General features: G+C 40.0%; 1 protein-coding gene across 3 annotated transcripts in view; it reads left to right on the forward strand.

Annotated features, from left to right (window-relative positions):
- The window catches only part of TMTC2 (transmembrane O-mannosyltransferase targeting cadherins 2), a 375,568-nt gene that overhangs the window by 176,775 nt on the left and 171,375 nt on the right, over nt 1–27,418 (forward strand). For all 3 annotated transcript variants that reach the window (XM_065559918.1, XM_042850889.2, XM_042850888.2), the window contains one exon: nt 26,577–27,405. In XM_065559918.1, coding sequence (XP_065415990.1) covers nt 26,577–27,405 — 829 coding nt within the window. The remainder of the gene's footprint in view (nt 1–26,576; nt 27,406–27,418) is intronic.

The following is a 27,418-nucleotide window of genomic DNA, read 5'->3' on the forward strand; positions in this document are numbered from 1 at the left end:
GGAATAAAGAAGCTGTTAAATGTTTCTCTTTTCTAACCATATACAAACAATTAATCAGCATGCCCTGTTTTTTTCAAATGAATGTTTCTGATGATGCAAGCATCTCCAAATCAACCAATTGTGGTATTAGAGGATAATAAAATGAGATAAATAACGCTGGAACTTTTATAAACTCTTAATCTGTTTGGTTTTTTTTTTAATTCTAAAACTCCATAATTTTGATATTACCGGCACTCCTTTCTCCCCTCACTGACTGTCAATGAGTCTGTGACCCACAGTTCCATGGCACAGCTGTAGTGGGACAGTGTGCTTAGTTAGCACTATTGACTTTTGACCCATACTCCACACAAATAGCAACTGTAGGATAACAGAAGAACAAATAATAATGCAAGCCATTTAATAAATGCTACCAGCAGCACTAGCTGCAGCATCAGTATGAAAGTTAGACTTCCCAGCCTGGGTTCCTGTTCATGAGCACTTCACAGCACCGGCAAGTTAAGAGTAGGACACCCCTCACAAGTTGCTGCAGGAGCAAATCTGAGCAAATCGTAGCATTAAAAAGAAAAACTCAAACACCTTCTTCTCCTCCTATCCCACATACAAAATACCCAACCAACCCAGCACCTTATTCTTTGCAGAATCCATGAACTCTCAGGCATCACGCACCAGTCCACTGTCATTCAAGTTGACCAAAATGTCTTCCCACTAGATGCACTTCCCTCCTCATGTGGCTGCTGCTGGCACTGTCATCCAGCAGCATAACCATTGTGTTTCCAGAGCGAATCCTTTGATGCATCCAAGCTTTCACAAACAACTGGCATTTGCATTGACTCCAGGTTCTCTTTAGTCACGATGTTTTAAAACATATGGTTGGAAAAGCATGGATGGGATTTAGTCATCGTCATCTTCTTGTCCCAGAAGAAAATTTTAAAAAGAAACTACGGAAGCCCTCCTCCGTGTCCTGGAAGGAAAACCGAAGCAATCCAAGTCTCTTTACACATTGTTAAAACTCAGACCTGGCAGTGGAGAAGCTGAACTGCTTCCAGCAGTGTTAAAAACTGAACTGATCTCTGCCTTTTAACTAGTCTAGCTTGGATTGCAGGGAAACTAATAAGCCTCAGCTGTTCCTGAGCTCCATCTTTTAATTCTTGCTTTCCCCATCGTGGAGTCAAAGTTCTTCCCAACTTGGCCACACTCTTGGACCATCCCAGGCCTTTAACAGGTGATAGCACACAGAACTTTTGCCATCATGATTCATATCTTTAACTTTGAGTTTAGGCTTCTGTAATGTGCTAGACATGGGGCTACATCTTAAATCCACTTGGACAATTAAGTTAGTGCAAAAAGTGGTGGCGCACTCACCAAGTTGAGTTTCTTACTGTGAATGCAGAAGATCAGTCCTATGTGACTTGCAATGTCTGCCTGTAAGTTTCTGGGCGGTGTTTAAGATGTCATTTTGACCTATAAAATCCTACATGTATCAGGACCTGATTATCTGAGAGACTGCCTTTCTCCTTGTCTGCTGCATCTGTGCTTGACCTGGAGCCCTCTTGCCTGAATAGAGAATGAGTTACTGGAAGGACTCTCTCTGTGAAGGGCCTATGACTTTGAATTCACTTACTCTCTTTTCTCTCCTCCTAACACAGTTCACTGCAGTGTTCCCAATTCTCACAATGTTATCACAAGTCTCATAATACTTAATGTTCACATTAAAGCTCCAATTCCTGGAGTCCTGTGGTTGTGAGAAACTCAGCTTTCGTTTAAAATAAAAAATAAATTTTCAGCCCTTGGGGTTATAGAGAAAGGTTTGAAAATGTGAACCTTAAAGGCTCAAAATCTAGAAGGCAAATAAAAAGTTTAAAGTTTAAATTGTATTTTAAAATTCTCTTGATTTTTAAATTCATTTTGTGAGGTGTGTGGAATCTGACTCGTTGCAATACTGAAAACTTGGCAACATAAACTAAAGTGGTTTTTTCTTTTTTTCTGAAGGAGGGGAGAGATTAATTTGGGCGATGGTGTATTGCAGATGCATTGTGAGCTGATCAGTGGCTACAGTAGAGGTCCTTTTTATTCTCACTTCTGGGTTCAGGAAATTGCTGTGTTTTACTTCTGTGTATGTATTTTTAATATATGTGAAAGGTACATAGAGCCTTTGGACAGGCACTTAATGTTTTTTTCTAGAAATCAAAATAAAAGGCAAAAATAAGAGTCCAGAATAAATATCTAATAATACTAATTTTTATAAGTATCTAAAATAGCTGGCTTCCAGAGAGCACAAATGCCAGTACAGAGAGATCTCTTGGCCGTTTACATTTTGCTGTCAGGGATTCCCTGCTGTGTGAGTGAATGAATAGTGAGTGCTGGAATTTTTAATGACTGGAAGAGAAGATTATCTCCCTTCAGGCTGAGTGCTGGCAACCTTAGCAGTCTCATTCCAGCCCTTTATTTTATCAATATTATTATTTTAATCCTCATATAACTTTTAACTATTTCAAAAACTTCTTCCTTTTCTAAATTAGGACATGATGAGCCACAGCTACATGAAGTTCTGAAAAAATGCTGGCCTCATGCACCAAATTTTGTACACCAAGACTTAGATGATATGTCAAGTACATATATAATAAAAGAATATTTGTTTCAAAGGTTACCTGAATTTCCCCCCTTAAATTAGGTAAGTGAAGCGAGAGATGCTTAATTCCTCGACTGGCAAAGTTAAGAGGGGCATCAGTGATAAAAAGCCTATTGTATCTCTCCTTTTTTTTTTTTTTTTTTCTCTCTCATAGGTATCCCAAAATCATGTCAGACTGGTTCTTGTTCTACTATGAGGCCTCAGGTTGCACCATACTACTATGTCACAGCTACCAGGTCATGTCTTTGTGGAGCCTACAACTACAGCCAAAAAAAAAAAATGTTTAGAACTGATTATGTGGAAAATACTCCACTTTAGCTGGAACCAACACCCATATGGGGATGTGCATAGTTAACACAGTTGCAGAATGATTTCAAGGGCTGGGTCTTCAGATACCCTGAGAGTCTGTGAGCATGGAGGTTTCCAGCTGCCAGAAGATGCTGTGTGCATTTTGGTGAATACGTAGCTATATTCTTCTTAGGAAGGTGAAGGGCAGAACAACAAATATCCTGAAATCCAGCAGAATAGGCCACCACCATCTGGCGGATAGAGGCTTGGGGACTCTCAGTCCCCTGGCTTCTTTGAAAAATGTTACTTTAATTACTCTCCCAAGCCTACCCCTTCCTGTTCTTGGTTCGGTCTTCCCCTGCCTTTCCTCACCCAGCTCTCTACACATACCTTCACATACACGGAGGGCTCTCCCACCCCCTGTATTGGGACTGACCACTGTTTGTATGCCCTAGAGCCAATGTTCCTAGACCCTGTATGGTCTAGTGTGGTTTTCTTTTCCTGCTGAATTGGCTGGAGGAGAGAGGTGGTTGGCAGTAAGGGGATCTAAGTACATAAATGCTACAGCTGTTTGTACTGCACACTCCCAGGATGTTGTACTGGACTGAGATTACTGGGTCTAATGTAAAAGAGGGGTAGTCCTAGCCAAACTAAAATTGTTGGCAGCCACTGTGCATATGGGAAGTCTGCATGGGAAAATATTAAAATGCTGGAACAAAAAAATAAATTCACGAACAATGAAGATTGCCTTTCTGGTTTTCATTCTCTTACTCAGACTGTTTGATCTCTTCTTTTTCTTCATTACCACTGATATTGTTTTTTAACTGCTTCATTTTTTCTTCTCTTCCTATTCAATTCTCCCTTTCCCTTGGGGGAGGGAGGGGATAAAAACAATTCCACCTCGTTTTTTCTCTCATCCCACCACAACATTCTTATTCTTGTGTCCCAGTGTCTCCCCCTTCCTTTAGTTCTGTTTTTTGTCCTCCTCCTCCTCTTTTTCTACATTATCCACCTCCCCACTGCTTCTGAGCCTTACCCCGCAGTTCCAAGACCTCCCCTCACTACAGCAAGGAAGCTTCTCTGAAATTCTCACTGATATCAAGGGGGGGAGAATTCCAGGCTTATATCTGACATTTTTGTGTGTGGTAGTAAAGTAGTCACAATAGGCTTACTGGATTATCCAGGGTATTATGGCATGGAGTCAATCGAGCACCACACTTCTTTTACTCCCTGTTTTAGTCAGTGGGAGTCCCCTGCCTCCCTCAAACTCTGTTGTGATGCAGTTAAATAAATCAGCAAATTGCTAGCCTGGAGTTTTGCAAGTAGTCCCATTTCTGTTGCACTGAGCTGTTCATTTATAAAACAGGTGTGGAAAATTTCTCTAATACAAGAGTATTGGTGGAAGTACCATATGCTAAAATGGGTGCAAATTCAGAGTGCAGTTGAAAAACACCCTGAATATTTAGCCCAGGTCTACTAATACACTGCACACTGTTATGAGTTGAAGATTAACTGTAGTTGTGGGTGACAACTGGGAGAGGCCTTTCTATAGCCTTGCTGACAGCTGTGACCTACCATTCTCTATCAGCTAAAATTGCCTTGGCTAATCTCATGAACCATCCGCTCCAGGTTTTCCTTTTTTCCTCCAGTAAGAACTATTAAGGCTCCCCCATCATCTTGCTCAATGAGATGCTGGCAAATAAAGTGACTGATGATTAACATTCCAACCTGACTGCTTCCTTCGCATCGATCATGCCTGGAAAGATTAATAGTTGAAATTGTTAAGGAAATGCTACAATCCTGCTTCAACTAGAGTCGCTGCATAGCTGTGTTAAGGGACAAATTAAAATTTTTGAATAATAATCACCATGTACTATTTATATTTGTGATACCTGGAGACCCCCCACAGAATCATGCCTCTATTTTCCTAGCTGCTGTCCAGATATAAAGGAAGACACAGTTCCTGCCCCAAAGAGGTGACAATGTAATTTAATGCAAACAAAATGGAATAAGTGGCTGTATCAAACAGTAGGTGGGAATGGGAAAGCATGAGGATAGCTGGTTGTAAATGTACTTAGGCAAGCCTACATGTACAACAGCTGTGTATTCGGAGACTGTCTCCTGTGGACATCACTATAAAAGGGATCATTATTATTATTCACTCATTTATTTGTGTTCTAGGCAGTGGGCACCAAGAGAGATCAGGGCCCCATTGTGTACTGCGCAAGCACACGAGAAACACTCCCTGACTTGAAGAACTTAAAATCTAAGTTTACGAGGGGAAACAGAAGCACAGAGAGGGGGAAGTGGCTTTCCCAAAGTCACACAGCGGGTCAGTGAGAGAGCTGTAATAGAAGCCATGTCTCCTGCGTCTCAGTCCAGTGCCCTTTTCACTGGGCCATGCTGTTAGCGGGGATTTAGAATAGTTGGTAGTGCCTTTTGGACTAGCTTGAGAAGGAGATTCTTAGGATGAAAGAAGTGGCATGGAAAAAGTCACAAAGGCTCTTGTGGGAAAAATGGACAATTGTGTGGCAGAAGGGGCAGGCTGGGTTGTCCGAGAGGATGAGGTGGAAGGTGACTTGAGATACAAGAGTAAAAACAGAGAGCTGTAGTGTTGTGAAGAGCCTGTGCAGGCGAAGACTTTGTGTGGTAGAAAAGAAAGAGCCTGTGAAAGGATTTGGAAACAATAAAGGAGAAGGAAGATAAATGGAGTAAAAAGCAGCAGTGATAACAATTTTTACTTTCCAGCATAGCGGAGAGTTGATCAGAAAGGAAAGAGAAAGAAGCTATGCAAGGCCCCCGTCCTCCAACTTGTTGGAAGTAGGCAAATGTTCTGTGATTTAATTGGGGCTCCTTCTACATAGAGCAAATTGCAGGATTGGGGCCAAAGTTAGGTGCTGTCCCTCTTGATACCCTGAGTGACTGATATTTACCAGGGAGTTAAAGTTTATACGGAATTAAGAGAGTTGGCTCCAAGAAGTTTCTTCTTGAAAGATTAATGAGTTTGGTCTATTAGTCCACTAATAATATGAACATCTTTCAGAAAGTCTGGATTAATAAGAGATACAGTTTATGTAAAACATGTTCAGGGCATGAAATAGTCTTAAAAATGCCATTGCCCAATGTTGTAATGTTATTAGTTAACAATAAATCATTAGTGATCACTAAGGCTTCATTTTTATCACAGGTATTTTTAGTAAAAGTCATGGACAATAAACAAAAATTCATGGCTTATGACCTGTCCATGACTTTTACTAAAAATACCTGTGACTAAAACTTGGGCGGGGGGCCGTGAGTGCTCGGGGGGGTCCGGGGGCGCTAGGGGAAGGGGCCCACGACCCCGCTGGTCCTGGGGAGGAGGGCCGGGCTGTGGTTCGCGGCCTGGGATCCACACTGGTGCTGTGTGGGGGAGGGTTGGTGGGGCTGGCAGTAGCTCCCTGTCCGTCTGTGCATCCCTGCAGCTCCTAGGTGGCGGCGGGGCACAAGGGCTGGCTGCCACAGTTCCCATTGGCCGAGAACCACAGCCAATGGGAGCTGCAGGGGTGGGGCCTGTGGGTAGTATGTGGTGCAGAGCCCCTGCAGGGCCATGCCAGTAGGAGCCCTGCACCCCTAGCCCCCTCCCACACACCCAAACTGCTGCTGCTGGCCCAGGGGCTGCCTGGCTCGGGCAGTGCCTGAGCCAGCACCAGCCACTGCAGAAGTCACAGAGGTTATGAAAAGTCACAGAATCCGTGACTTCTGTGACCTCCGTGACAGACTCGCAGCCTTAGTGATCACACATCAAAGGAGGATAATGCAATTAATCATAGAATCATAGAACTGGAAGGGACCTCGAGAGGTCATCTATTCCAGTCCCCTGCACCCAAGGCAGGACTAAGTATTATCTAGACCATCCCTGACAGATGTTTGTCCAACTTGCTCTTAAAAATCCCCAATGATGGAGATTCCACACCTCCCTAGGCAATTTATTCCAGTGCATAACCACTCTGACAGTTAGAAAGTTTTTCCTAATATCCAACCTAAACCTCCCTTGTTGCAATTTAAGCCCATTGTTTCTTGTCCTATCCTCAGAGGTGAAGAACATTTTTTCTCCCTCCTCCTTGTAACAACCGTTTATGTACTTGAAAACGGTTATGTCCCCTCTCATTCTTCTCTTCTTCAGACTAAACAAACACAGTTTTTTCAATCTTCCCTCATAGGTCATGTTTTCTAGACCTTTATTCATTTTTGTGGGTCTTCTCTGGATTTTCTTCAATTTGTCCACATCTTTCCTCAAATGTGGTGCCCAGAACTGCCTACAATACTCCAGTTGAGGCCTAATCAACACTAACTTGATTTAGTTGGTGTTGGTCCTGCTTTGAGCAAGGGATTGGACTAAATGACCTCCTGAGTCTCTTCCAACCCTAATATTCTATTATTCTAATCAGCGTGGAGTAGAGCAGAAGAACTTCTCATGTCTTGCTTACAGTACCCCTGCTAATACATCCCAGAATGATGGGTTTTGTGTGTGTGTGTGTGTGTTGTTGTTTTTTGCAACAGTGTTACACCGTCGATTCATATTTAGCATGTGATCCACTCTGACCCCCAGATCCCTTTCTGCAGTCCTCCTTCCTAGGCAGTCATTTCCCATTTTGTATGTGTGCAACTGATTGTTCCTTCCTAAGTGGAGTACTTTGCATATGTCCTTATTGAGTTTCATCTTATTTAATTCAGACCATTTCTCCAGTTTGTCCAGATCATTGTATTATAATCCTATCCTCCAAAGCACTTGCAACCCCTCCAGGCTTGGTATTGTTTGCAAACTTTATAAGTGTACTCTGTACCATTATCTAAATCATTGATGAAGATATGGAACAGAACCAGACCCAGAACAGATCCCTGTGGGACCCCACTTTTTATGCCCTTCCAGGATGACTATGAACCACTGATAACTACTCTCTGGGAACAATTTTCCAACCAGTTATGCACTCACCTTATAGTAGTTCCATCTAGGTTGTATTTCCCTAGTTTGTTTATGACAAGGTCATGTGAGACAGTATCAAAATCTTTAATAAGTCAAGATATACCACATCTGCTTCCCCCCATCCACAAGGCCTGTTACCCTGTCAAAGAAAGCTATCAGGTTGGTTTGACACAATTTGTTATTGACAAATCCATGCTGACTGTTATTTATCACCTTTTTATCTTCTAGGTGTTTGCAAATTGATTGCTTAATTATTTGCTCCATTATCTTTCCAGGTACAGAAGTTAAACTGACTGGTCTGTAATTCCCTGGGTTGTCCTTATTTCCCTTTTTATTGATGGGCACTATATTTGCCCTTTTCCAGTCTTCTGGAATGTTTCCCGTCTTCCATGGTTTTTCAAAGATAATTGCTAATGGCTCAGATATCATAGAATCATAGAATATCAGGGTTGGAAGGGACCTCAGGAGGTCATCTAGTCCAACCCCCTGCTCAAAGCAGGACCAATTCCCAACTAAATCATCCCAGCCAGGGCTTTGTCAAGCCGTGCCTTAAAAACCTCCAAGGAAGGAGACTCCACCACCTCCCTAGGTAACGCATTCCAGAGCTTCACCACCCTCCTAGTGAAATAGTGTTTCCTAATATCCAACCTAGACCTCCCCCACTGCAACTTGAGACCATTGCTCCTTGTTCTGTCATCTGCCACCACTGAGAACAGCTGAGCTCCATCCTCTTTGGAACCCCCCTTCAGGTAGTTGAAGGCTGCTATCAAATCCCCTCTCATTCTTCTCTTCTGGAGACTAAACAATCCCAGTTCCCTCAGCCTCTCCTCATAAGTCATGTGCTCCAGACCCTTAATCATTTTTGTTGCCCTCCACTGGACTCTTTCCAATTTTTCCACATCCTTCTTGTAGTGTGGGGCCCAAAACTGGACACAGTACTCCAGATGAGGCCTCACCAATGTCGAATAAAGGAGAACGATCACGTTCCTTGATCTACTGGCAATGCCCCTACTTATACAGCCCAAAATGCCGTTAGCCTTCTTGGCAACAAGGGCACAGTGTTGACTCATATCCAGTTTCTCATCCACTGTGACCCCTAGGTCCTTTTCTGCAGAACTGCTACCTAGCCATTCGGTCCCTAGTCTGTAGCAGTGCATGGGATTCTTCCGTCCGAAGTGCAGAACTCTGCACTTGTCCTTGTTGAACCTCATCAGGTTTTTTTGGCCCAATCCTCTAATTTGTCTAGGTCCCTCTGTATCCGATCCCTACCCTCTAGTGTATCTACCACCCCTCCTAGTATAGTGTATCCTCAGTCAGCTCCTTGAGTATTCTAGGATGCATTTCATCAGGCCCTGGTGTTTTGAAGACATCTAACTTGTCTAAGTCATTTTTGACTTGTTCTTTCCCTATTTTAGACTCTGATCCCACCTCATTTTCACTAGCATTCACTATTTTAGACGTCCCATCGCCACCAACCTGCTTGGTAAAAACCGAAACAAAGAAGTCATTAAGCACCTCTGCCATTTCCACATTTTCTGTTATTGTCTTTCCCCCCTCATTGAGTAACAGGCCTACTCTGTTCTTGGTCTTCCTCTTGCTTCTAATGTATCTGTAGAATGTTTCCTTGTTTCCTTTTATGTTCCTAGTTAGTTTGATCTCGTTTTGTGCCTTGGCTTTTCTAATTTTGTCCCTACATACTTGTGTTATTTGTGTTATTCATCCTTTGTAATTTGACTGAGTTTCCACTTTTTGTAGGACTCTTTTGAGATTTCATAGAATCATAGAAGATTGGGGTTGGAAGAGACCTCAGGAGGTCATCTAGTCCAATCCTCTGCTCAAAGATAACAACGCCATCTAAGTCATCCCAGCCAGGGCTTTGTCAAGCCGGGCCTTAAAAACCTTTAAGGATGGAGATTCCACCACTTCCTATCTTTCCTATGAAGTGGGATAGTTTGCTTTTGTGCCCTTAATAATGTCTCTTTGAAAAACAGCCAACTGTCTTCGATTGTTTTTCCCCTTAGACTTGCTTCCCATGGGATTTTTACCTACCAACTCCCTGAGTTTGCTAAAGTCTGCCTTCTTGAAATCCATTGTCTTTATTGTGCTGGTCTCCCTCCCACTATTCCTTAGAATCATGAATTCTACCATTTCATGATCACTTTCACCCAAGTTGCCTTTCACTTTCAAATTCTCAAGCAGTTCCTCCCTATTTGTCAAAATCAAATCTAGAACAGCCTCCCCCCAGTAGCTTTCTTCACCTTCTGAAATAAAAAAAATGTCTCCAATACATTCCAAGAACTTCTTGGATAATCTGGGCCCTGCTGTGTTATTTTCCCATCAGATGTCTGGGTAATTGAAGTTTCCCATCACCACCAAGGCCTGTGCTTTGGATGATTTTGTTAGTTGTTTAAAAAAAGCCTCATCCACTTCTTCCTGGTTTGGTGGTCTGTAGTAGACCCCTGCCATGATGTCACCCTTGGTTTTTTTACCCCTTTATCCTTACCCAGAGACTTACAACAAGTCTGTCTCTTATTTCTATCTGAACCTCACTCCAAGTGTATACATTTTTAATATATAAGGCAACACCGTCTCCCTTTTTCCCCTGCCCGTCCATCCTGAGCAAGCTGTATCCTTCTATACCAATATTCCAGTCATATTCCACCAAGTCTCTCTGATGCCAACTATGTCATAGGTGTGTTTATTTACTAGCATTTCAAGTTCTTCCTGCTTATTCCCCTGCAAATCAACTTGGGTTTATGGACAATAGATCCTGTCAAACTAACCTGATATCTTTTTTTTTAATGAGATTGCAAGTTTGGTTGATAAAAGTAATAGTGCTGATGTAATAGACTTAAACTTCTGTAAAGCGTTTGACTTGGTACCACATGGCATTTTGATTAGAAAACTAGAATGATATAAAATTAACATTACACACATTAAATGGATCAAAAACTGTATGATAGGTCTCTAATTATTATTTTGGGGAAGATCTATCGCCTGTGTTACCCAGGGGGTCAGAGTAGATGTTCATAATCGTCCCTGCTTGCCTTGGAATCTATAAGACTATTAATATTTAAATATACATATCTATTGTCACCTTTATTTTGGTGGGGGCACTCAGATGAGGAAGAAGGGACGTGTATGTGCATTAATACAGTTTTTAGTAGGAAAGCAGTGTACATCCACACAGGGATAATAGCCCCGCGGCATGACTGCGGCTGGCCTGGGTCAGCTGACTTGGGCTCATGGGACTTGGGCTGTGGGGTTAAAAAATTGCTGTGTAGACACTTCAGTTGGAGCCCAGTCTCTGGGACTGTCCAGTCTCACAAGGTCTCAGAGATGAGGGATAGCAATTTTTCAGCCCATGAGCCTGAGCACCGCGGGCCAGCGTTAGCTGACCCGGCCAGTGGTGGGTTTTTTTTTTTATCCCCATGTAGACATATCCTTAAATGTCAAGGTGATGTTATCTGAATTTACCAATTGAGGAGTACAGTAGAACCTCAGAATTATGAACACCAGAGTTATGAACTGACCGGTCAACTACACACCTCACTTAGACTTATAAGTATGCAATCAGGCAGTAGTAGAGACCAAAAAAAAAGAAAAAAGAGGGCTCTCAAGCGATTAAAAAAATAAATTGCAATTAACTGCATGATTAATTGCACTGTTAATAATAGAATGCCATTTATTTAAATATTTTTGGATGTTTTCTACATTTTCAAACATATTGATTTCAATTACAATACAGAATACAAAGTGTACAGTGCTCACTTTATATTTATTTTTTGATTATAAATGTTTGCACGGTAAAAAAACAAAAGAAATAGTATTTTTTGGTTCACTTAATACAAGTACTATAGTGCAATCTCTTTATCATGAAAGTTGAACTTACAGATATAGAATTATGTATAAAAAACTGCATTCAAAAATAAAACAATGTAAAATTTCAGAGCCTGCAAGTCCACTCAGTCCTACTTCTTGTTCAGCCAATCGCTCAGACAAACAAGTTGGTTTACATTTGCAGGAGATAATGCTGCCTGGTTCTTGTTTACAGTGCCATCTGAAAGTGAGAACAGGCATTCTCATGACACTGTTGTAGCCGATGTTGCAAGATATTTAGTCCCTTCATGCTTCAATCACAATTCCAGAGGACATGCATTCATGCTGATGACGGGTTCTCCTTGATAACAATCCAAAGCAGTGCGGACCGATGCATGTTCATTTTCATTATCTGAGTCAGATGCCACAAACACAAGGTTGATATTCTTTTTGATGGTTTGGGTTCTGTAGTTTCTGCATTGGAGTGTTGCTTTTTTAAGACTTCTGAAAGCATACTCCACACCTCGTCCTTCTCAGATTTTAGAAGGCACTTCTGATTCTTAAACCTTGGGTCAAATGCTGAAGCTATCTTTAGAAATCTCACATTGGTACCTTCTTTGTGTTTTGTGAAATCTGCAGTGAAAGTGTTCTCAAAATGAACAACATGTGCTGGGTCATCATCGGAGACTGCTAAAACATTAAATATATGGCAGAATATGGTATCTGTGCAATTGATATCATGTGGTAAAAAGAGCAGGAAGTTGTCAGCGGACTGTTCTGAGGGTGGAGTTTGTTAGTGTGGGACTTTGTATTTTGTCTGTGGAGTAATGTTACTTCCCATTGTTATGTTGTTGTCCATTTGCCAGTCACCATCCTGCCTCAGAGCACAATTTGCTTTGTTTATACTTTGCGGTGCCTGAACTTGGGCAACCCAGTTCACTTGCTTTGTTCTCCTGAATTATGTAAACCTGCTAGTCTGTACCAATCTGTGTTTTATATCAGAAAACACTTGTTAAATATAAATAAATAAAAAGCCCACATTAGGAATACTTTGAGGGCAATTAAAGGATTTTTGTTTCTAATGTTTTTACTCAGTGATGTGAGTGTCTGTGTAATATAATATATCCTCTTCTAAGTCCTGTCTTTTTGAAGGTCCATAAGAAATCCTGCACTCATTAAACAGCTTTCTATTATGATAACTTGGAGAGGAGACTGCTGTACCTCAGCCTTCCCACTGACTGAAGTCTCATTAAAAAATTGTCTCTTTGTTTTCAAAATGCTCAGCTCCCAAGCTCAACTCCTTAATGAGTCTGGAGTGTATTCATAATGGCTGGTTTGTTGCACCAAAGCCACACAGAATGTTGCAGTTTAATTCACTGATGCTGGAAACACATTTGCAATGCAATAGACCTGTTAAGGGGAGATCGATAGAAAGGAATCTTTCTTTTTCTTTTTCCAAATTCAATTACTTTTGTACCATCTTTAATTTCTCCTTCTGTTAGATTTTTTCCCCTTCAGGTGTGGAGAAAACTATATATTAAATTCAAAATTATTTGGATAATGTAACTGAAGATTAAAACAAAACAAAACAAAACTTTCTTTTCTCTAAAAGAATACTTTCTTCACATTTCCTTCATAAAAGCTGGATTGTTTCACAGCTAAACTGATTTGACTACAGTGCATTGCCTGGTGGGAAGTGTTAAACCTCTTGTTTAGCTTCAAATAAGATTACTGTGAAAGCTGGCATTCCTGTAGCTGTTAGTGTAATGGGTTAGGTGCTCCAGTACCCCCTTGTAGTTCCAATAATTGAAATCTTTAGGTACTTCAGCTTCTAATAGTTTGCTTTGGAAGTAGCTTGCCATCGATATCCATGAGATTGCTAACTGCTTGATTTCCTCACATTAGCTTAATGAAGAAGAATGAGTCTCCATGCCAACTATAATACCATGAAATGGAGTAAGTCTTGCCATCCATTCTCTTTACTTACCATTTCCCATTCTAGTCCTGCATTACTGAAGTAAATAGGAGCTTCGCCACTAACTTGGGCTGTGGATCAGACCCTAATAATGGATTTTATGTTTTAAAAATATTCAGTGCTGTATTAGCCTCATAGGAAAATGCTTTCAACTTACCTCTAATATAGTTCAATCTTGTAGCATTTATACTTCATGGGCAAAAGTAAATGGTACCACCTGGTGTGGAATGTATCATTTTTCCTAACTTGCTGCTCAAATTTCTTATGAATTTTCAGTGGTGGCTAAACATTTTTATGCACTTTTACTGGGATATATCTTTGCAGCATTCTTTGTACAATTGTCAGGCATTCATTATTTGTGTAGCTAGCAAATGATATTTGCTGAGAAATGTCTAATTTGTTCTTTCCATTCTTTTTCTAATAGGTTTTCATTCCAATTTCTAATTTAGTACAATAAATGGGGAATGAATAAAAACACAGAAATTAGCATAGGACATAGCATGTCCTCTCTTTTTCAAATTAGTCTTTGAGCATTGCTGATTTCATAAGAAATAACTTGATATAACAAAAAGGGGGACAAATGAAATCCTGTTATTAAAATGTTAATTTCCCCAGTTCTTGTCTGAGACTCACAGTACTGCTGGTCAAGGTTTCCAAAGAATGTCCTTTCCCTTTCTTCCTTAAGCTTTGAACATTTATTTGCTGTTCTCTTCAATCTGGTACATTTGAAATATCCAAACATATATCACCAGCATTATACTACAATGCTTTATATAGTTATCTGATTAGCTACTAGTATGTTATGCTACACCATAGGCATGGCTGGGGAACATGACAAGTAGGCTTCTAGTTGTGCTTCAGAAAATTTGTTTTTGACTTGGGAGTATGGTAGGACTGCCTCATAGTGTATTTAGAAACCCAGGTTTCATCAGTGTTGGAGACCTTCCACTGCCATTTGCATTCTTTCTGATTTATTTTTACTCTGTTGCAGGGAGTGACTTCTGACCTTTTGGAATGTAATTCCTCATTTGTTTGCAAATGACTGATATAGAAATTTGCTCCTGAAACTTTCTGATTGTTATGATGCCCCTAGCTAGTCCAGTCTTACTCTGGTTCCCACCATATGTAGAAATGTGACGTAACATGGGCCAATTGAAGGCTTTCAGAGATCACAACTAGGTCATGTCAGCCAATTATTAGGCTTTACTAACTTGCAATGAGCACTATAAATACCTCTTGTTAAGTGGCCAGCAGGTGATACGCTTTCTTGGTTTTATGACAATGGGAAATTTGCCCCTACTTCCAGAGGTACTGGTTTATGTCATCACAATAGTCCAGGGGGTCCGCAACCTTTCAGAAGTGGTATGCCGAGTCTTCATTTATTCACTCTAATTTAAGGTTTCACGTGCCAGTAATACATTTTAATGTTTTTAGGTCTCTTTCTATAAGTCGATAATGTATAACTAAACTATTGAGTATCAGAGGGGTAGCCGTGTTAGTCTGAATCTGTAAAAAGCAACAGAGGGTCCTGTGGCACCTTTGAGACTAACAGAAGTACTGGGAGCATAAGCTTTCGTGGGTAAGAACCTCACTTCTTCAGATGCAAGACATCTGAAGAAGTGAGGTTCTTACCCACGAAAGCTTATGCTCCCAGTACTTCTGTTAGTCTCAAAGGTGCCACAGGACCCTCTGTAACTAAACTATTGTTATATGTAAAGTAAATAAGGTTTTTAAAATGTTTAAGAAGCTTCATTTAAAATTAAATTAAAATGCAAAGCCTCCCGGACCAGTGGCCAGGACCTGGGCAGTGTGAGTGCCACTGAAAATCAGCTCGCGTGCCGCCTTTGGCACGCATGCCATAGGTTGCCTACCCTGCAATAGTCCAATAATGAGCTAAGTGCTGTTTTTCTTATGCTCCAGAATTGCCGAATTTAAAAAGAGTTTATATGTACAAGCCAGTCATAACATAGTCCTTCTGATTAGCATGGCATACCAAGCAATCTGAGACACTTAACAATTATAACCTATTTATTCTTATCTAGCCAGCTAGTTGATGTGAAAATAAAGTGCTTCATATATGAGGATCAATTATTAATATATTTTCAAAGTAAAACTGTGACTAACAACATGATTTTGGGAAACCCTTGCTTTATAATATGAAGATCTTCAGGGATGATAATTGGCTTTTGTCATTTCTGAGTCCTGGCTATTATATCAAGATTGTATAGACTTTGTGTGTGTGAGTACATGCGCACACAAGTTTTCCCTTTCTGGAAGGGTGACTGGGTGCTGGTAGAAACAAAAGAATTGTCCTTTGCGTTAGGTATAGTAAGAATCTGAACTTTAGGGGTGAGATCCTTTGCTTCCCTCTTCCTCCCTTCATATTTTGTCTTAAAGGTACAGGTGACAAACCTGACTCTTAAAGGTGCAGCTGAAAACCCCATACACACACCATAAAATTTCACTCTTCTCCAATATAGAAATGCTGACTACAATGATGACTGATAGGTACTTCAGCTGATTGGATTTCTGTTATATCTGGATAGCTTATTCTATCAATCCTAGAGTGAACTTGCTATTTATACTATCAACAGAACTTGATATTGATGACTTTCTCAGTAATGGACTGCTAAAGCGACCTAGTCCTTACCAGAGGTTTCATTTGGGATTAAATGACATTTGTGTTCATAAAATGCATTTATATTAGTTCATTGCAAACTGTGTCCCTTGAAGTTTTTTAATGTCTTATGGAATTTACATATTTATTGCACTGAATATAAAGCTCCTTGGCTTTACTTTTCCTTAGCTATTGTATCCTTAGCTAGGTACTATTGTTTTACCAGAGCATAAAACAAATGTCAAATTTGGCAAAATAATTCTTGACAATAGTTTTTTTTGATGATGTAATTACAGTGGGAGCTGGAAGATCGTGTGTTGCCTCCATATTGAATCCCCATGTATGCATTGTAAAGTAGAACAAATCTTTTGTTGAAGAGAAATACATATCCATCAGTTCAAGTGATGTGGCTCTCAATAAGTCATGGATCGGCAACCATTGGCATCCCTTGGCCTGCACCGCTTCCCGCAACCCCCATTTGCCTGGAGCGGCGAACCGCGGCCTGTGGGAGGTGTGATTGGCTGAACCTGTGGATGTGGCAGGTAAACAAACCGGCCCGGCCTGTCAGGGTGCTTACCCTGGCACGCCGTGTGCCAAAGGTTGCCAATCCCTGCAATAAGTTGTCAGCGGCTTTTTGTCTTCATCTTTACTGTATGAACATATGTGTTCTGTGATGTAAAAACCATGTCAAGTTAAAAATCACTGGTCAGATTTATGGAACATGGCACAGAGAGGTGTAAATGACACTTCTCTGCATCAGCCTGGCTCTGTGACCAAGGGTGCGTTCATATCAAGGGAGAGCAGGCCCAGTGATACAGCAACTTGCCTTACCTCAGCTTTAATTTCATGGACTCTGTAGCAGAACTGCTGCCAAGCTGCTGAGAGGATATTGTTAAAGCATGCTGACTCTGTGACCAACACTGTTCGCTGTGATGTGATGTGCTGTGCTGGTTCCTGGTGGGCCTCTAGGCATAGCTGAGCTGTAGCTAATTTGTGCCACTGGAATTCACCCTTGGTTGACTTTGAACCTAGAAATAGGCCTGCAAAAGTTGCTGAGCTGGGCCACATAGCTATGCTTTTCTGAAAGTTAATTCCTCTGCATGCCATGCCGATAATATCATTTTTGATAAACTTGGAAGAATTTCAAATATCTAATCTCCATTTCATCGTTTATGCTGTTAGCTTTTTGAAGCTCTACGCTTGGATTAGTTGCTTTCAATAATGTTTCTAGTTAGTTAAGCTTTTTGTTCCTTGTGTACTTGCAAACTGTTGTTTGTTAATATTGTTATTTGTATAGTGAGCCAGATGCTGTGCGTGTGTGTGTAAAACATAGCCATGTCCTCAGCTGGTGTCAGTGGGGTGATGCTGATTTACTACAATGGATCTATACTGATTTATACCAGCTGAAAACCTATATTATTTTTACAACAACCAGAAATGTGCATTTCACATGAGATTGCAAGACATGGTTCCTGCTCTAAATCACCTTCATTCTAAATTTTTGATGTAACAAAATGTGTATGGGGGAGTAGTGGGAAGGGATGGGGCAAAAAGAGGTGCGGATTGCAATAATGCCATAATTTGATCAAATTAGGAATGCATACCTCTTGGTGGTTCTGCTGATTTGCTGTTCTTGTTAAATATAGAAAGATAAAGAAAAGAGATCAATATCACTTACTCATTCATTTTGGATGTCACAGAAAAGTTTCCAGGAAGATCAAAGTAGGGAGTGCATTTTATGCATAGGAATTGGCATAAAAAAGTGCCAGAGATAATCAGGGGAGAAGGGGATAAATGGGGTATTAAGTCAAATATCATTAGTGAGTGGGAGAGGGAGGGCACCACAAGCTAAGAAACAAGGTCAAATAAGCATAGGAATGGATTTTTGTAATTTAAATTTGATAGGCTGGAGAAGAGGGGAGCCATTGGAGAGATTCCAAGGTAGTGATGTGATTGGATAGAGGGGCGAGGAAGGTGTTTTTAACCATCACTCTTTGGATCAGCTGGAGGGAAGCAATATGAGTGTCAGTAAGGCAAAATAAAAGGAGGTTGCAGAAATCAAGAAGGAAATGTTAAGGCATGGATGAGAGTTATATCTGTCAGGGCAGAAAAGATGTGAATGTTTCTACAAAGCATGCATTTGGTTTTGGTAAAGGGGTGAAAGGGGTTTCTGCAATCAAAAACACTAAAAATGCCTCTGGATAGCAGGCAGAGGAAACATTAAACCTGATCTAAATCAATGTTCATTTTCTTTTCCCAGATGAAAATGACTGCTTATGAAAGGTTAGAGGATTTATGAGGGTGTCAAAATTTATGGCAGATGGGCTGGATTAGGACTCAGAAATACTGTAATCCAAATCTTTACTGCCAAGCATTACAGCGATCTCCTCCTCCTGGGCTACACTTAATACACAGTCAGAAGGAGCAAGCACTGTGGAGACTGAGAAGGATGAGTTGCTAGTGGAACTGCTTAGTCCGGCAGAAGTAGTTGAAAAACTGAATTTCAATTTCTGCAAAAACTTCTAGGAGGAAACTATTTATTTATTTTAGGGAAAATACATCAACAGAATTTTCTGATCACCTATAGAAAATAGTTTGGAAAATGCTGATAAAACTTTGGTTTGGGTCAAAAAGTTTTAGATTGCAAATTTCTGATCAGCGCGGACTGTATTATCATGAAGAGGAAAGGCCCTATCTTTGTCCCAGAAGTCAAGAAGTCAGATGGTTCATGGAAGTAAAAGTTTCTGTTCTGAACTAACACTGGGATAAAATTGGTCGATCCTTCTAATTTGTGGGATGGAAGGTTAAAGGATCTTAGTGCTGCATTGTAAATCTGCAGTAGTGCCACTGAAGTCAATGACAGTTATGGTAGATGTCTGTGGGATAACCCCGGCTACCAGTCTGATATATATGTGACATTGCTAAAAAGTTTGCCAGCTTTTGAGAAGATCCAGGATGGAGGAGCACAGCAAAATAGTCTCTGGAAAGGAGTTCAGAAAGAAACATCTGCCTCTGAGGCAGTAATGAGATGCCTTTTAAGTATAATTGTTTTCCCTCACCCCCTGTCCTTCAGTTTTCTGATTTCTCCTTATTTTAATTGTCCTTTCCTTTTCTTCATTTTATATGTCTCATTTTGCCCTGTCATTCTTACCACAAAACAGCTAGAAAAAAACGTAAGATGACTGTTATACAAGAATCCAGTCTTTTAATTTATTTCTTCGTTTGCCTCTTTTTTATACAAAATTATTTTTTCCTTCAAAATATGAGGCAAGAAGGAGAAAATGTATATTACTTGACCTTTAAAGCACAGCCACATTACTATTTGTTAACTGTTACTAAAGTTGTAAAGAGCACAATTGTAAAACAAGCACAGTTTGCAATATGTATATATGGCACCGTTTAATATTCGTAGTGTTGGACGGAATGTTCCTTGGCTTAAATGTCCATCCCCTCTCCCCCCTGCCCCCCCCCACTTTTTAATTTAAACTTTTTACATTAGTCTGAATTATTATACATAAACCACTAGTTTTCTCCTTTTTCAGTAAGCTGTTTCTTTCTCTGCTTCATCTCTTGTTCCACCCAATCGCAACCTCCTCAATTTCTGTGAGTTCTATCTACCTTTCCATTATTAATTCTACCACACTATTGATCTTTCTCTCCCTTGTCCTTTCTGTTGTCTCTTCTCAAACACTTCCCAGTACTAAAGACTTGCTTTTTTTCCCTTTTTTCTCTTTTTTTCTGTTATTTAAAAAACCTCCTTTATCTTTAAACGTTATCAAGTAGATTTAATGTACAGGGCTGGGAATGGTGAACCGCGGCCACTGGGAGCTGCGAGCAGCCGTACCTGCAGACGCTCAGGTAAACAAAGCATCTTGCGGCCTGCCAGGGGCTTACCCCAAACTTAACCATATAAGTACTGTGCAGTGGATGCATACAGTTTGTGGGGGCCTAAGCCCTGAGGTAAATAGTGCCCTAAATTCATGACATGTTAGTTTTATGACTTCTTTTATTTGTGGATTTGTGTAGAAGATAATAAGATAAATTGGGGGGAAAGGGATGGGAAAGGGTGAGTTGGACAGGGCAGGGAAGAAGAGGGTAAGAGGCATGGGTGTGGAATGAAGCTGGGGTGAAGAGAGGGTTAGAGCAAACAGCCTATCAGCACAGGGCAGAGAAAGTCCAGTCAAAACTATAAAAAGTTCTCAATAGACTCGTAGACTTAAAGGTCAGAAGGGGCCATCATGATCATCTAGTCTGACCTCCAGCACATCGCAGGCCACAGACCTTACCCACCCACTCCTCTAATAGACCCATAAACTCTGTCTGAGTTACTGAAGTACTCAAATAATTATTTAAAGACTTTAATTTACAAAGAGAATCCACCATTTACTTTAGTTTAAACCAGCAAGTGATCCTGATTTCATGCTGCAGAAGAAGGCAACCCCCCCCACCAAGGTCTCTGCCAATCTGACCCAGGGGGAATTCCTTCCCGATTCCAAATATGGTGATCAGTTGATCTTTGATCATGTCGGCAAGACCCACCAGCCAGACACCTGGGAAAGAATTCCCTGTGGTAACTCACAGTCCTCCCCATTTAATGCCCCATCTCCAACCTTTGGGGATTTTTGCTACTAGTAGTCAGAGATGGGCCACATGCCATTGTACGCAATCTTATCATACCATCCCCTCCATAAACTCATCAAGCTCAATCTTGGAGCCAGTTGGGCTTTTTTTGCCCCCACTGCTCCCCTTGGAAGGCTGTTCCTGAACTTCATTACTCTAATGGTTAGAAACCTTCGTCTAATTTCATTCCTACACCTGTTGATGGCCAGATTATAGCCATTTTTTCTTGTGTCAACATCAGCCCTTAACTTCAATAACCCCTCTCCCTCCCTGGTATTTATCCCTGTGATGTATTTATAGAGAGCAATCATATCTCCCCTCAGCCTTCATTTGGTTAGGCTAAACAAGCCAAGCTCCTTCAATCTCCTCCTGTAAGGTAGGTTTTCCATACCTCTGATCATCCTAGTAGCCCAGATCATCTTCTGCACCTATCCCAGTTTGAATTAATCTTTCTTAAATATGAGAGACAAGAATTGCATATGGTTCAGGGTGAGGTCTGAGTGTCCAAAAGTCCCTGCTTTGGCTGCTTCTGCTCCTACCTGCTGGAGTCTGTGGCTGACTCCTCTGCAGTTTTCCCCAAAGACTAAAAGATGGTAGTGGTGGCAGGAGGGAGGCATGTGATCCCCCACAATATGGGGGGTGTCCCTGCACAATTCTGGGTTGGGGGGTGCCTGGAGGGAGAGATGGCCCCCTTAGTAGGAGACATTACACTAACTGCATATAAGTTATCCTAAAAGTAATCACAGAATAGTTTAGACTAGGGCTGTCAACTGCTTAAAAAAATTAATCGCGATTAATCGCACTGTTAAAAAAACCATGAATACCATTTATTTTAGATATTTTTAGATGTTTACTACATTTTCAAATATATTAATTTCAATTACAACAGAATCCAAAGTGTGAAGTGCTCACTTTATATTTATTTTTGATTACAGATATCTGCACTGTAAAAAAAATTGTATTTTTCAATTCACCTCATATTGCAATTGCAATTCACCTCTAGTGCAATGTTTTTATCATGAAAGTTGAACTTACAAATGTAGAATTATGTTAAAAAAAAAACACCTGAATTCAAAAGTAAAACAATGTAAAATTTAGAGCCTACAAGTCCACTCAGTCTTACTTCTTGGTCAGCCAATCACTCAGAGAAACAAGGTCGGTTACAATTTGCAGGAGATAATGCTGCCTGCTTCTTGTTTACAATGTCACCTGAAAGTTGGAACAGGCGTTCACATGACACTATTGTAGCTGGCGTTGCAAGATATTTATGTGCCAGATGCACTAAAGATTCATATGTCCCTTCATGCTTCAACCACCATTCCAGAGGACATGTTTCCATGCTGATGATGGGTTCTGCTTGATAACAATCCAAAGCAGTGTGGACTGACGCATGTTCATTTTCATCATCTGAGCCAGATGCCACCAGCAGAAGGTTGATTTTCTTTTTTGGTGGTTTGGGTTCTGTAGTTTCCACATCGGAGTGTTGCTCTTTTAAGACTTCTAAAAACATGCACCACACATTGTCCTTCTCAGATTTTGGATGGCACTTCAGATTCTTAAACCTTGGGTCGAATGCTGTAGCTATTTTTTAGAAATCTCACACCGGTACCTTCTTTGCGTTTTGTCAAATCTGCTGTGAAAGTGTTCATAAAATAAACATGTACTTATCATCTGAGACTGCTATAACATGAAATATATGCAGAATGTGGGTAAAACAGAGCAGAAGATGTACAATTCTCCCTCAAAGGGGTACAATCATAAATTTAATTGACACATTTTTTTAACGTGTATCATCAGCATGGAAGCATGTCTTCTGGAATGGTGGCTGAAGCATAGAAGGGGCATACGAATTTTTATCATATCTGGCATGTAAATACCTTGCAATGCCGGCTACAAAAGTGCCATGTGAACGCCTGTTCTCATTTTCCAGTGACATAAATAAGAAGCAGGCAGCATTATCTCCTGTAAATGTAAACAAACTTGTTTGTCTTAGTGATTGGCTGAACAGGAAGTAGGACTGAGTGCATTTGTAGGCTCTGAAGTTTTACATTGTTTTGTTTTTGAGTGCAGTTTTGTAACCAAAAAAAAAAATTAAAAATCTGCATTTGTAAGTTACACTTTCATGATAAAGAGATTGCACTTCAGTACTTGTATGAGGTGAATTGAAAAATACTATTTCTTTTGTTTATCATTTTTACAGTGCATATATTTGTAATAAAAAATAATATAAAGTGAGCACTGTGCTCACTATATTCTGTGCTCATTATATTCTGTAATTGAAATCAATATTGAAAATGTAGAAAAACATCCAAAATATTTAATAAATTTCAGTTGGTATTCTATTGTTATAAGTGCAATTAATCACAATTAATTTTTTTTAGTTAATCGTGTGAGTTAACTGCGATTAATTGACAGTCCTAGTTTAGATGTAAAGGTTACTTACAAAATAGAGTTTAGAAGAAGGGAAACTTTTTGCACTCTTGCTGTTTTGTGATGTATGAATAAGACCTGAAAGTTTTTTTTTGGAGGTGGTGGGGGTGGTTCTGTTTCTCTTGTCTTTTTTAGATATAAAGAATTTCACTGGCTTTCACTGGTTTGTTGGGGGAGTATCAGAAATTTGGACTTAACTGAAGGGGGTCAGTTGTGGGACTTTTAAGTGAGATTTCCCCTCAGTTGTTTTAGTTAAATTGGTATTAACAAAATAAACAATACAACAATTGTCCTAAAAATCTGAAAAAGCTCATTTCCCCACTCAATCAAGTTTCACTAGCTTAGTACTTGGGATGTCTTAATCTTGCTAGTTCTTTAGTCTTCAGTATAGACATGACCTGAATTTCTAATTCAAAAATAAGCAGTGCACCCTCCTGTCCCAGCCTTTTCTTTTTCTTTTTTTTAATGCAAAGCCTTTCAGTCCTCCTTTGTAGCTCATAAGAGAGCAAAAAGGGCACAAACCCAATTTACTTTCCCCTTTTGTGTGTCACTTTAAGAACTGAGAGTTGGCTGTGCACACAGACAATAGAAAAAGAGTTCCAACATATCTGAGCCCAAGGAGGAAAAATATGTGGTTTAACTGAGGGAAATGATAGTGGACGAAAGGACAAATCAGAAGCTGAACACCCAATTATAAGTGAGGGGCATAAATGAAAGCACCACCCTGTAAATGTAACAGAGCTGGGAGTTGAATAGCTTTATTAATAAAATATGGACTCAATTTTCAGTTCTAGTGATAACCAGGCCAGTCACCTAAAAAGAGGCATAACATGAGTGCTAAGAGGATAACATTCTGCTAGTCATTTGATGTGTTATCTAGATTGCAAATAAAAAGTAGGCTATTACAGTATGCTAGCCTGGGAATAAATAAATCATAAAGTGTAGACCTATATTTTGACCTCTGCTGAACTTGCTGATTTCTAGAGAGATTAAATAGATAATATCTAATAATATATCCAGGATGGACAGGGAAACATATGGACTCAAAAGAGACTTTGGAATTCTTCAGAGTTCAAGCAGTATTTTTAAGTGGGAGTAACTGATCTCAAATACAGGAACTAGTATGGTGTAAAATAATCTGCTTATTCCCTGCTAAAGCCTCCATTTCCTCCCTGGGTGAATTTATCTACATTACATGAAATATTCTTGGATAGGCATTCTTGGATAGGGAACCTAAATAAATCTTTAAAAAGAAATAAAAATCTGCATGTGATTAGCAGATACATGATGATGATCAAAATCATGTCATAGAAGAAGGGGTCCAGTAGGCTGTAGAAATACAGAAACTGTAAACAATAGGCCCAAAACAGAGCCCTGCAAATACCTATGGTTTATGAGATCAAGGGAACGTTTTCCCAGAAAGAACAAGAGTGAACTATTTGAAAGAGATAAGACAAAGTGAGATCCTGAGTACCAAACAGGCAGGGCACAACGAGGTTATGAATGAATAGCATTAAATACGGAGAGTACGTTCTAACAAAATTTAAATGACATTATTATAGACATGGAAAATGACATCAAAATCCCTACAGAACATCTGGAATTATTTGGCTAACAAGAAGTTTCTTAAAAAAGACTCAGAATTAGAGCTGCGAGAATAACAGATTTTTTGGTTCAGTGACTAACCCAAAAATGTAATAAATAGTTTGGTTTGGATTGATTTAAAATGAAAATCTTTTGAAATTTTTGTCATCTAAGAAGATGAAATTTCATTTTGGGTTGAATGCAGCGTTACATTTTTCCTGAAATGAAATGTTTTGTTTCATTTTTTGAGGTTTTTACTTTCTAAAATGAAATTTAAGTAAAATTCAGAACAAAGTAATTTTGAATCCAAATTGAAATGTTTCATTTCACAGATATCAAAATGAAACATTTTGAGTTTTCCAGGTTACTTTGGGGAGTTTTTTGACTGAAACAATTTGGCAATTTGACACAAATTTGCAAAATATTTCAGTCAATCCAAATCTGCAATTTTGAAGAACAGTTTAGTCTGAAAATTTTTGCCTAGCTAGCTCTAGTTATAAGTAGATCAATGTTGTTCTATTTATAATTATTAAAATTAATTTATTTTAGCTGTGTTGGATACCCTAAGAGCTCCATCTTGCTTTCTGGGGCGATACTACTCTTACCCCGTACACTCCATGTGGCTCACATCTCTAAGCAGTAAAGTGGGCAGTTCCAAATGACCTTTCAGTAAACCAGTTTCCACTGAGTGATCAGCCCTAAACATAAACTGATATGTGTCAAACTTATAATGTGTCTTGTTACATTGGTTTTGTGCCACAGTAACTCCACTGAAGAAGATGGAATTGCACCAGCATAAAATCAATATAAACAAGTAGAGAGTCATCTAAAGATATGGCAAAATCTGGCTAACATACTCGAGTAGGTTAAGGAATTGGGAACAGATGAATCATTCAGATCCATTTGCCTTTACTGATTTGAATGCTGTGCGCCTTATCCAGTGGCTGTTAGGTGTGAGTTGGTGACTTCAGTTCATTTCCTAAAACACTCCATTTGTAGCAGTCTCAGCTGAGACACCAAATATGAAATCTGAGACTAGTTTAATCTCTCATCTCCTTGTAAACTCCCTTCACTTTCCAGATGAAGTACACCAGGGAAACTTGCACTGGATAAACTTTCAATTTCCAGTGCTGTTGAGACAGCACCTTTCACAATCTGTAAATTCAATTATTATCACTAATGAAGACAGCACAGTAAATATTTAGCCACAAACAGGAGCAAAGAATGAGTAAAAAAAAATAAATAAATAAACGTGAATCCCACAGAATACTTCTCCAGGGTAGGATAATCAAAGTATAACACAACAACTTTGTTATAAGTGGGTGGGTCACTAGTAATAGGGATTGAACTCATCACCTCTGGATCTAAAAGTATGAGTCTCTACTGACTGAGTTAAAAAAATCCAGCTCTTGATAGCTTACAGACTGTAGCAGACTCACAAATCTCTGTGGGCCATACACTACAAAGGCACAGAGAGCCCCATGGTGCATGTGTGGGAAACTAAAGCACACTAAAAATAATCCCAACTATATGATATGTCATGTTCTCTTTGTACTTTGTACTTTGTACTCTGTACTAGCACTCATCATTATGAATTAAAGTCTGCGATGTTAATTTGTATTGATGAATCTTTCTTTATTTTTGATTTCAGAGGAAGAATTTGTCCCTTTTCTTCAGCATTGGTTTATTGACTTTCTGGGGGACTGCACTGCTGGGTGTCCGCTTGTACTGGATGGGCAACAAGCCACCAAGTTTTTCCAACTCTGATAACCCAGCAGCTGACTCAGACAGTTTTCTTACACGCACTCTGACCTTTTTTTACTTACCGACCAAGAACCTCTGGTTGTTGCTGTGCCCAGACACCCTCAGCTTTGATTGGTCTATGGATGCGGTGCCTCTTCTTAAAACAGCCAGTGACTGGAGGAATCTACACACTGTGGCCTTCTATGCTGGACTCCTCCTCCTTGCCTACTCTAGCTTGAAGAGTTCCAGCAATAAGAGAGAATGCAATGGGAAAACTGTAATGAATGGCAAGCAGAATACTAATGGGCATAGCTGCCACTCAGACATGGAGTACAAGAGTTTGGAGCTGAAGTCCAGCTTTGCCTCAAAAGAAGAGAATGGCATAAAAAAACATGTAATCCAGAGACCTCAGCTTCCTTCAACTGAGAACATTGTACTTCTGTCTCTGTCTTTGTTAATAGTGCCCTTTGTTCCTGCCACAAACCTATTTTTCTATGTAGGCTTTGTAATAGCAGAGCGTGTACTATATATTCCTAGTATGGGCTTCTGCCTGCTGATTACAGTGGGTGCCAGGTCCCTTTATATCAAAGCCCAAAAGCGCTTTCTGAAGAACTTGATTTTTTATGCCACTGCTGCATTAATTCTTTTCTATGGACTCAAGACTGTTGTCAGGAATGGGGACTGGCAGAATGAGGAGATGCTGTATAGGTCAGGGATAAAAGTAAACCCAGCCAAAGGTAATACACTTCC

The sequence above is a fragment of the Chrysemys picta genome, chromosome 1, assembly GCF_011386835.1.
Source record: "Chrysemys picta bellii isolate R12L10 chromosome 1, ASM1138683v2, whole genome shotgun sequence".
Taxonomy (NCBI): domain Eukaryota; kingdom Metazoa; phylum Chordata; order Testudines; family Emydidae; genus Chrysemys; species Chrysemys picta.